Source organism: Eulemur rufifrons, chromosome 2, assembly GCF_041146395.1.
Source record: "Eulemur rufifrons isolate Redbay chromosome 2, OSU_ERuf_1, whole genome shotgun sequence".
Lineage (NCBI taxonomy): Eukaryota > Metazoa > Chordata > Mammalia > Primates > Lemuridae > Eulemur > Eulemur rufifrons.
Genome location: NC_090984.1, coordinates 32,034,264 through 32,046,447, shown reverse-complemented (window position 1 = coordinate 32,046,447; position 12,184 = coordinate 32,034,264). Strand labels below are relative to the sequence as shown.

Genomic DNA, 12,184 nt, shown 5'->3' with positions numbered 1-12,184 from the left:
AAAATCAAACCAAATTTTAGAGATGAAAGATACCTTAGAAGATTTATTCAGGGAAAAGCAGGCACTACCATCCTTGTTCAGTATAAAGAAGGCCTGTGAGCCCCCTTGGTGACCAGGTATGGGATGGGTCACCAAAGACTCACAGGCCCTCTTTGTATTGTATGAACAAGGGCGGTAGTTGAAGCCCCCTGTGAATCTCTCTTCCTCCATTTCTCTCCAGAGGTAACAGTTACCCTTAATTTGTTAATAATCATTTCCATGTATGTTTTATACTTTAATTACATATATAAATGATAAATACTGTTGTTTTGGCATTTTTAAATATTTTTTTCAGAACTAGTTTGTATATTTCTGCAACTTGTTCTTTTTCCTTAGCATTATGTTTTTTTAGATTCATCCATGTTGATACATGAGGCTCTTGCTCACTGCCCCAGAGTGTTCATTCCCTTGTACACCAGGACATTCTCCTATTGGTGGACATTTCAGTTGTTGCCAGTGTTTTATACGATAACCCCTAAGGATCAGGCTTCCTCAGCGAGATGTGGACATTCTTGTACGTGTCTCTTTAGGAAGGCCTGATCTTTAAATGCCAAAATTTTATTTGATTCCCCTTTTTGTATTGGTCTTTGTGAATCTGGGTAAACTGCTGCATCTCTCTGGGCCTCGGTTTTCTTAGCCAAAAAGGGAGGATTGGACCAGTGATCTTTAAAGTATTTCCCAAGTCTATAATTGTATGATTCTCTTTCATACTAATTTCCCTGCCTCTTCACAGTGCATAATATGTATCACTTATGAGCAACCATTTATCATATGAATCAATTCAGAAAAAATCTATTAGAGAGAGAAAGAAAGTATGTGTATTTAAATTCAAAATGAAAATGGCTTTGAGTCCCTTGGGAATTTTTTTTACAATTTAGAGTTCCTATCTTATTGACTAGATAAATATTAATGAGGAAACTGGGACTACTTTAAAACCATCAAAAAATTAATGGTGGGGCCTATTTGAACAACATGGAATCTCGTCTCCTGAACTGAGATGTTGGGTTGTGTGGCCAGCTAGGTAGGCCGCACACCTCCCAGTGGGTCATGGATCGCTCATGAGTTGGGATGACTCAGGGTCACCATTTTGAACATGAATTATTGTATTACGTGCTGCCAAAAAATGATGCTCTCTAAAAGGCTATTGAAATATGACAGGCTTTTTGACCCTGAATCTAATACCCTTCAGAAGCTGTGTTTTTTGAGATTGTATAGTCCCTTTAAATTAAAAAAAAAAAGAAAGAAAGAAAAGTTGCTCCCTTACTGCCAGGATAAGCTGTGGTTCAGTATGACAGCACGCTCCTTCTTTTTAGTCTTTAGAATTGTGGGCTCAGGACTCTCCTGGCAACTACAATCAGTTTAGCACAGACATGTTGTAGTAGTTACTTGGGTTGCTTATTGCCCTTTTTTTTTTTCCTGGTTATTGGCTGAACACTAGACAAAATTACCTTCAGAAAAGTACTACAGCTTATCATTAAATGCAATTACATTCATGACAGCGTAGTAGTGACAGCTGTTATAATTTGTTGATTTCATATAGCTGTGAATATAAAATTTTATTAATTAGATTTGAGTGTTATTGTAGAGGATATTATGATTGATCTCAACAGCCTTTCTACCCTCTCTACTATTTTTAGCAGGCCTGTGGATTGGAGGAGTGACCCAGCTCCAGGGATGGGCCTTGATTAATCTAAATTTAGGGATAGATTTAGATTAATCCAATCTTGGTAACTCCCCATGGCAGGGATTGGTGCAGGAACTCACTGTTAGACTGCCAGAACATGACATTCACGTAGTTACAAGTCCAGAAATGAGATGTGAAGGAAAAGTCATTGGAGGCTTTGGGGAAACACTTTCTCACTTTAAGAGAGAGGCAGAGAAAGATGATCTCTTTCCTTCTCAGTATTGCTGTTGTGGTCAGGAACTGCTATCAGTCAGAGGATAAAATTGATACTCCCAGGAGGGCAGAGCCAAGGGAGGTGCGGAGAAAGGAGCCAGAACACTAGACTGAGCCATCTCTGAACCCCACCCAACTCACCACTGGGCTTGTTGTATGAGTCAACAAATTACCTTCAACTATAATAGTTTGATGTGGGGTTTCTGTTGTTTGCAGCTGAAAGCATCCTAATTGATATAATTATATTATCATTTTACAGCTAATTATTCTTTTAATCCCTGGAGTAGCCTCAGGAAATTACTTTAAATTTAAAGTGAATGTTAATCCACTATATATTTCTACTGATATTATTGTCAAATTAATTGTAATGTATCTTCATTTTCTTACTTGAATAAGATTTCTCAGCATCCTAACTATTGTTAGTATAGTATATTAAGAAAACTGAGCTTCCAAGGTTTTTTAATCCATATTCATATTTAGTAGCATTTAACCTTTACTTAAATTGTGTAAGAGTGTTTAACTTTTAATTTGTGCACAACCTAACCGGCAAAGAGAGGATGGGGTCCTTGCTCGATTTGAGAGCAGTTACAGACCAATAAAACCAAATAATATGGGATTAAATCACTGTGCAAAAGCCAAGCCTTGAGGTGGAGATGGAAATAGCTGAGGAGAGAGAGAACTGCATGGGTAGAGTGGGCTCCTCAAAGAAGGCTGCAGTGAGGTGGTCATGCGGAAGTGAAGGAGGGGGAGGTATGGGGCCTACAGAGAGAAACAAAAGGCCTAAGTTGGAGAAACTCTGAGGGTTGCAGTGTCGGGAGAAAAGTGCATCCGGTGGGAAGGGCTGTATCACCAGGTTGAGGAAGTTGGATCCATGGCTTCTTAAATAGTGCAGTGACATGACCACAAGGATTGTTGAAAGTTATTCTAGAAGTGGCACGTAGGGGAATTAGACCAGGGAGAGATGTTGGCATAGTATCCTGGGAAGCTATTATAAATAATCCATGCATGAAGTGACAAAAGCTGTAGGATAATAGAATGTGAGTATGTAATCTCTTAGGTTTATATGGAATTTCAGAGTTCCCAAAGCGCTCACACACATTATATAATTTATCTAATTAGATCCTCTTGGCCTTTTTTATGGATGAGGATATAGAGGTTCAGAGCAGTTAAACAACGTGCCTAAAAGTTGTTAATGACAGAACCTAACCTATGATTCAGTGCTTTTCAATAATAATATTAATGATTTTTTCACATTTTTAGCAAAATTCTTACTTTCTAGAAATGTTACCTATTTTAGATCCCTGCTTGCTTTTTTTTTTTTTTTTTTTCCCCTGTGTTGTGCTAATTTGACTGGCCTTCACAGCACTTGTCTATCCATTGGCCCTTGACAGCAACATAAGCAAAAGCGAAATACCACAGTTCACAACTCTTAAAACATTGAAAACCTTTGAATAGTGAAAAGATGGTTAAGTATCACCATCTTTTAGAACTTCCTCAAATAACTGAAAGGTAATTATTTCTGACAAATACAAAAAACCTAAAAGGCTAGGTTAGTGGAAAGTTTTCAAAGCATTTTAACTGAATGGAGAGTGAGACATTAAGGGACCCTCAAAATGGCTTTGTTGAATGAAGGTGGTGAAGGACCTTGAGAAAACAGGAGTTACCATCTTAATAAACCAGAATAAGGAAAGTATTAATCTGAACAGACATTTTTATATACATTGTCTTTTATTTAAAATGTGAATGAACTATTAAATGATGAAATATTGGACATTAGCCTTTTGAGTAAGTTGTTCTTCAAATATACAGTAGACACTTTGAAAGTCATTATTTTTTCCCTTTTTTATTGTGGTAATAAATGTATACTGTAAAGTTTCCATCTTAACCAATTTTAAAGTACAGTCCAGTAGTGTTAAGGATATTCACATCGTTGTGCAACTGACCTCCAGAATGATTTTATCCTGTAAATCTGGAACTCACCCATTAAACAACTCCCTTCTACTCCTCTTTCCAGCCCCTGGTAACTACTTTTCTCTTTCTATGGATTTGGAAAGTCTTGAATTTTTTCAAAATGTTAATCTCAAGAAACATTTACTAAATACCTACCAGGTGTTGGACATTGTTCTTGATGCCAGGACAGAAAGAGATAAAGGATAGAGGAAGATTCCTAGAGGGTCTTTGTTACTTTGTGTTTAGAAAAACATAAATCACAGTAAAAATCAATGTCTATTAAGTCTTAAATGAGCGATGGCCACAGTAAATTCTGTGGGACGCAAGCAATAATAATCATGCTGTGTTGCTAAGTTTTGCTTCCAACATTGCAGACCCTGCAATGCTGAGCGAGGTGCCATAGAGGAGAAAATGAGAGTCAGATAACCTGGAGATATTGGGTGTCAGATTGTGTTTGTTAACAATCCATGGTTATTGGTGAGGGGAAAGAATGATTAAGAAGCTGTTCTGCTAGATTAGCTTGGGTGTGATTGTTGTCTATTTCAAGATTCACAAGACTCCCTGGAGGAAAAGTACCACATAGAAAAGAAGGGAAAATCCAATTGGTTATGCCTACACATACATAAAGCTGGAGCTGTGAAGCAGCATTTTGGGGTGCTTTCAATGTTTATATGAAAGTGCATTGTAGTAACATAGCAGTTGAAGCCCCTCTCCCCAGAATAACTGCAATTAACGTTTAAGTCAACTTAGAGGATACATAATTTACGTGTTTTCTTGAAATGTCTTGGAAAACCCTTTAAGGGGTTTTTTTTTGTACAGCATGCAAAAAAAAAATAGAAAAATATAAAATGAACTGAGTAGCCAGATGATGAGGGTTTAGCAAATTGCACTTGAGTTGTATTCACTAACTGGTCTTCTCAGAAAGCTTATTCCTGGTATGTGATAGAGCATGCTGATATTTGTCAAGGGTTTTGTGGTTCTTTGTTTTGAAATTGATAAATAATAAGTTTTGAGCTACCATAGTAGGGGGTAGTAGGTAAGGGAGAGCTTGAACTTGTGAAGTACCAGAGCTCCAAACGACTTTCACGTGCTACCAGTCAGGCCCTGTTAAGTGCTTCTTCACTTCACTTCAGGTTAGAATCACCTGGGAAACTTTTAAAATTACTAGTCCCCAGGTCCCACCCTTGACCAGTTAAGTCAGAATCTCAGAATTTTGGGATGAATATTTTTTTAAAGTTCCCCAGGTGTCTTAGTCCATTTTCTTCTGAATACCTGAGACTGGGTCATTGATAATGAACAGAAATTTATTTAGCAAATTGTTCTGGAGGTTAGGAAGTCCTCAGACTCAAGGACATGGCACTGGCATCCGGTGATTCTAGGTGCATTGTCCTGTGGTAGAAGAGCTGAAGGATAAGCGAGCACATGCAAGAGAGAAAGCATGAGGGATAACTAACCCACTCCTGCCATGAGGACCATCCATTCTTGGGGGCTCTGCCCTCAGGACCCAATCACCTCGTAAATGTCCCACCTCTTATTGCTGTCACAGTGGCAATTAAATTTCAATATGAGTTTTGGAAGAGACATTCAAATCATAGTACTGGGTAGTTCCTAAGTGCAGCCAGGGCTAAAATGCATCCTGGCTATTTCAGGTCTAGCCAGTTATATGTGGGGAACATTTATTAAAATGTATATAAAACACTTGCTAACCATATAAAGTAGATATGCCAGCTTTCCCTCCCCTGCCATCAAATAGGCAGGGTTTGGGGGTTGGGTTTTTCTTTCTTTCTTTCTTTTTCCTCAGTCGCAAATTCTGAAGAAACAATGGAGGGAGATGGAGGAAGATATTTTAAAGAGGTCCCAGGGAAGGATGGGGGGTGAGAGGTGGGAAGCATTGTTTATATGTATTAATATTTCAGAAAGTAGAAAATGTGGCATGTTCTCAATCTATCTAAATTATGTAACTTTGCAGGATGTGATCCATTTGTGTCAGAATAATGAGGCATATAATACGTTGCATTTAACATGTGTGGGAATTCTTTGCTGAGTAATTAGCATTCCTTTCTTCAGCTTGTATTCAGAGGAAACATACCATTCACACCCTCTCTGTGTTCACATTTTCCAGTGCGTTGGAGAGCTTTTTTTCAATAGAAATCTTTGTCCTGTTCCTAATAAGACTTGGATTATGTTTGAAGAAATTACATTTGAAGAAACTTAGCATGTCTTTCTTGTTTTTCTGGCAGGAATTGATTTTAAAATCAGAACAATAGAACTAGATGGAAAGAAAATTAAGCTTCAGATATGGTAAGTTAAAAAAAAACACACACGCAGAGTTTCTACTTTAATTGGGAGTTGAAAGTGGGAATTAAAATGTGAATTGTGATAAGTTAGAGGCATCCTATGATAGCTAAAATGTCTTTTCTTTGTCAGAGCCAAGGGGAAATGGGTAAGTATTGAGCATCCTTCAAAGGTGTCTTCCACCAAGAGTGGGAAGGTGAGGGATAGTACTAACTCTTGGAGCCAGAAGAGATATGACAGCTCATTCCTCCAAAACTCTAGTTTTGGGGGAGAGGAAACTAAATTCTAAAGAGTGCAAATTACTTCTTCATCGCAGTTGTTTCAGCTTTGAAATGAGGTAAGGCAAAGTGGTCAAGCAGTAGGATCCCAGAGCAGGAAGTACAAATGTAGGTTCTGGCCAGGAGTCCTCTAAATTGAGGACTTTGGGCCAGTTACTTTCCTTCTCAGGGTCTACTTTTCCTCATTTGTAAATTGGTTTTGTTGATAACATCGGAGTTTCCCTCCAGCTCTGATATTTTATAGTTTATTTGCATATTTCTCATTGAATGGAAAAATGAAAACTATTGGACTGGAAAATAAGGGAGGAAAAAAAGTCATGTCTTAATTTGGACAGCTCTGTGAGATATTAAAAAGAAAAAAAACAACACCGTTTTTCTCTTACACAGTCAGCACAACACTTCTGACTACAGATGTGGGAGCTTCCCCCCACTACCCACTGCACACCAAAAATTCTCCAGCACACACCAACTGGGTGTCCTATGATTTAACTCAATTCTGACACTGCCTGCCTGGATATAGCATCAGATCCCACAGGTTAAGGGCTGGTTCCCACAAAACTATGTCTACTTCAGATGCCAGTCTCAAGTACAGGTTGAGTATTCCTTATCCGAAATGCTGGGGAACAGGAGTGTTTGGGGTTTTAGACTTTTACAGATTTTGGAATATTTGCATGTACATGATAAGATATCTTGGGGATGCAACCCAGGTCTAAACATGAAATTCATTTATGTTTCATATACACCTGATACAAATAGCCTGAAGGTAATTTTACAAGATAGTTTTAGTAAAATATTTTTAATATTTTTCATAAACTGTGTGTCATATACCTGAATTTTGACTGCAACCCATCACAGTCAGGTGTGGAATTTTCCACTTGTGTGTCACGTTGGCGCTCAAAAAGTTGTAGATTTTGGATTTCAGATTTTTGGATTGGGGATGTTCAACCTGTAGTAGGTTGTAACCTATACTTCTTCTGACCAACCAGCTATAAATAAGGGTTCCCATGACCCCCTTCTTGGGTTCCATTAATTTGTTAGAGCATCTCATAGAACTCTGGGAAACACTTATGTTTACCTATTCATTATAAAGGCTATTACAAAGGATACAGATGAACAGTCAGATGGAAGAGATGCACAGGGCAAGCCATGTGGGAAGGGGTGCAGACCTTCCATGTGGGAGGGGGCGTCCCACACTCCAAGCACCCCCATGCTATCTGGAAGCTTTCTGAGCCTAGTCCTTTTGGGCATTGTTTTGTTTTGCTTTGCTTTGTTTTGTTTTTTTGAGACAGAGTCTCACTCTGTCATCTTGGCTAGAGTGCAATGGCGTCATCATAGCTCACTGCAGCCTCAAACTCCTGGGCTCAAGTGATCCTCTCGCCTCAGCCCGGAGTAGCTGGGACTACAGGCGTGCACCACCATGCCCCACTAATTTCTGATAATTTTTCTATTTTTAGTGGCGATGGGGTCTTGCTCTTGCTCACGCTGGTCTGGAACTCTTAGCCTCAAGCAATCCTGCCTTGGGCTCCCAGCATGCTAGGATTACAGGCGTGAACCACCTCACCTAACCCCTTTGGGGTTTTTATAGAGGCTTTATTATGTTGGCATGATAGATTATATTATTAGCCATTGGTAATCAACTCAACCTTCAGCCCCTCTCTCTTACCCAGAGATTACATGGTCAAACTGAAGTTCCAACCCTCTAATCACTTGGTTGGTTCTCTTGGCAACCAGTGTCCCATCCTGATACTAATCAGGAGCCTCAGGCACCAGATATCTTATTAGCATACAAAAAGAAACTTATCACTTTGGACATTCCAAGGATTTTAGGAGCTGTGTGCCAAGAACCAGAGGCAGAGACCAAATGTGTATTTCTTATTATATTACACTGTCACAGCTACTATAACAAAAATACCATAGACTGGGTGTCTTAAACAATAAACATTTCTCACAGTTCTGGAAGCTAGGAAGTCAAGATCAAGATGCCAGCAGATCCAATGTCTAGTAGTGCTTCCTTCCTGGCTTGTAGACAGCTGTCTCACATGTGTCCTCATGTGACCTGGAGACAGATCACCTGTTTGGTGTCTCTTATAAAGGTACTAATCCCATTCATGAGGGCCCTCATGATCTAATTAGCTCCCAAAAGCTCCTTGTCCAAATACCATCACATTGAAGATTAGGCTTCAAGATAGGAATTTTTTTTTTTTTTTTTTTGAGGCAGAGTCTCGCTTTGTTGCCTGGGCTAGAGTGAGTGCCGTGGCGTCAGCCTAGCTCACAGCAACCTCAAACTCCTGGGCTTAAGCAATCCTACTGCCTCAGCCTCCCGAGTAGCTGGGACTACAGGCATGTGCCACCATGCCCGGCTAATTTTTTCTATATATATTTTAGTTGGCCAGATAATTTCTTTCTATTTTTTTTTAGTAGAGATGGGGTCTCGCTCTTGCTCAGACTGGTCTCGAACTCCTGACCTTGAGCGATCCACCCGCCTCGGCCTCCCAGAGTGCTAGGATTACAGGCGTGAGCCACCGCGCCCGGCCAAGATAGGAATTTTGAAGGAACACAAACTGTCAGTCTGTAGCATGTCTCTCCCAACTTTGATTTTGAAATATGTAAGGCAAAGATCTTATGATAACCCAACTCTGTCTGGTAAATTCCTTAAAAATTTGTTAAACTACAGTGGATAAATATGGTTCTTCCAAAGTTGCTAGGTTGAATATTTTTGACTTGAACTCAGCAGCTCTTCTTAGATTTTTTTTAACCTCCTAGAAGTGGCTTAATTTTTTTCAGTACAGTAGCTTGCTTGGAGCCATGCAGATCTGGAACCTTGAGGAAGGTTTTTGGTGATGTTTGCTGATCTAGTATGTAAAGATGACAGCAGTAAACAAAGCTTAGAGGCCGGGCGCGGTGGCTCACTCCTGTAATCCTAGCACTCTGGGAGGCTGAGGCGGACGGATCGTTTGAGCTCAGGAGTTTGAGACCAGCCTTAGCAAGAGCAAGACCCCGTCTCTACTAAAAAAAAAAAAATAGAAAAAAATTAGCTGGACAACTTAAAAAATATATAGAAAAAATTAGCCGGGCATGGTGACGCATGCCTGTAGTCCCAGCTACTTGAGAAGCTGAGGCAGGAGGATCGCTTGAGCCCAGGAGTTTGAGGTTGCTGTGAGCTAGGCTGATGCCACTGCACTCTAGCCTGGGCAACAGAGTGAGACTCCGTCTCAAAAAAAAGAAAAACAAACAAAGCTTAGAATTTGGAGCAGCATAAGCTAAGAAGGAGGCAGGGATAAGTAGTAAAGTAATATAATATCAGGTTTTTCCTTAGGATCTTTCTCTTCTTTGAATCTCAGGATTGGTGGATAGAATGAGAATATTACGTTGAAATCCCCCAGCCCTTCCTAGGAGGAAACTAGGACTTAGAGTGTTTAAATCCATCTGAGAGTGTATGTCTGGGTTAGTGATAAAGCCAGGACAACTACCCAAATCTCCTGGTCAGCTTCAAAGGGTTCCTGGTATATTTCATTGGAGAACATTGTGAAGGTTACCACAGGCCACCCTTTTTATCTGTTGGCATTTAGGAAGACGCCAAATATTTTAAAGATTATTAAAAAACGTTTTATTAATAAGAGGGAAGCAAAGAGAATTTTTGACTCTGTGCTGACAGTCCTGATCATAGCAATGAGGAGGGTTTCTAGGAAGCTGTGGGTGATCATAGCTCATTAGAACTTAATATAGAGTAGCCAGAACATCATGGCCCTGTCTATTCATCATTACTCTTAGCAGCAAAATTGTCTCCATTCAGTCCTCACAACCCACATTTAGTGTGGTAGGATTTCTCCTCCATCCTCACTGCAAAGCTGGTTCTAGATTACCAGTGTGTTTGAGTCAAGAAAATATGGTTAGTTTGCCCAGAGGTGCTTGGTTTCCATGTTCCCCGTGATTCATTTGCTGTGCACCAAACAAGTACCCCATATGTCTAATCCTGATCAGTGAGAGAATGACAGAATAAGATGGTTTTGTGTGAGGCCTGGCCATGCACTGGCCAGCTGAGACCTAGGATGCTTGTCTCCTTCAAGAGTATGAGCTGTTTAGCGGCAGAGCTGGGAACACAGCCCCTCTGAACCTGTTCCCTTGTCTGCAGAACGAGAACGATGGTAACACCGCCCCCTCCCCCGCCAACACACATACACACACACACTGAGCTGTGGTGGGCATCATGTGAGTGCAGTGTGAAAGTGTTTTATAATATATACACAAATGATAAGGTATTTATTGTTTTTAATTTACTGCATTTCCCTTGGGCCTTCATCTTTTGTTAGGGTTTAGTATGTACTAGATTTCTAATATTTTTCCATAAATGCCTCTTTCCTTCCTGCAATTAAACTGTACAATTTGGTTTGTCGTAGTAGCGCAGAGAGTGAGTTAATTCTGGCTGTGTGTTGCAAAGTTAAGAACATTGATTTTCCCAAATATCAAGGAAATTCGACTTCCTTTATAGGATTGTTTCTATAAATGTAATTAGAAACTTTTGTATTTTTTAGACTGTATTTTAATGTTATGTCATCAGCTAAAAAGCAATATATGAAAGTTCATGTAATTTTGAGGTGTTCGTATTTAAAAGTCTTTGGAAACATTGTCAAGAATTATGCGTTGAACTCCAGGTTCCCATGAAATCATGGGCTCCATAACTGAAAAAGTTCTCGAGGAGATCCATTTTATTGTGCTCTGCTGAGCAGAATGTACACAGTAACAAGTCCAGCTCAACTGCTTGCTTTGTACAGAAATCAGACGTTCAGTCAAGAAAGCAAAATGCCTTAATCACTAAGCACTCATAAAAAGGATTATAACTACCTCTGGGAGTCCAAGAATTTAGAACTATTCCCTATTCCCTCCCACATGTGGTTGACTAATACAACATGCCAGTTCCTAGCAGGGCTCGTGTATTTTCCCCTTGCTGCTTTTATCGTTAAGATCCAAGTTTTTTACCCAAGTCATTGTGAGCTTCTGACAGGCTCCCGTGGCCACCACCGCCTCCAGCTCTCGGATGTGCCCTGGGCTCCCTTTGTGTCTCATTCTGCTTTCCCTGCAACCCGTGCACTGTGAGCAGACCAGAATTATATCTCCTCTTGCTGAAGGTCTCTCCTCGGTGATGCTGGGTGATGACTGTTAAAACCACTCTCCTTTGTTTCAAATTTTAGGGACACAGCGGGTCAAGAAAGATTCCGAACAATCACAACAGCATACTATAGAGGAGCCATGGTGAGTGTGTTTGAGGGTTTTGTAACTCTTCAAGTGGAAATAAAACATGCCTATTTATTTGCCAAGATTATAGGATTCAAGCTGGAGTCTAGTACAATGGGGAAAAATACATTTTTGATGTGAAAACAAAACATTTACAGGGTTTTTTGGTTATGTTTTGTGTTTAATAGCTGTATACTTTGCCATTGGTCTTCATAATTATAATCAGGTAATTAGCTTGTAAATGTTCTAGAACTGCTCTGTACATTTAGGCGATTGTATATTCTTATGATTTTTCCTTTATTAATACCTTACGGCAGTCTTAGCAAACCACAAGCCCTGTGACTAAGTAGTCGTTTCTTGCACTCTCTCCTTGTGCCCTGCCATCAGCATCCCTTATCTCCCACCACTTCCGCAACATCCACTGCTTGTGCTCAGATCTCTGGAGTCTCCTTGACTAGTATTCTGCCAGCTGGCTAGAAAGTAGCCGAATGGT

General features: G+C 39.9%; 1 protein-coding gene across 1 annotated transcript in view; it reads left to right on the top strand.

The window, feature by feature from the left end:
• RAB8B (RAB8B, member RAS oncogene family) overlaps positions 1–12,184 on the top strand; it is a 65,310-nt gene that overhangs the window by 41,189 nt on the left and 11,937 nt on the right. Inside the window, exons 2-3 of the mRNA XM_069459193.1 lie at positions 6,127–6,187; positions 11,649–11,709. Coding sequence (XP_069315294.1) covers positions 6,127–6,187; positions 11,649–11,709 — 122 coding nt within the window. The remainder of the gene's footprint in view (positions 1–6,126; positions 6,188–11,648; positions 11,710–12,184) is intronic.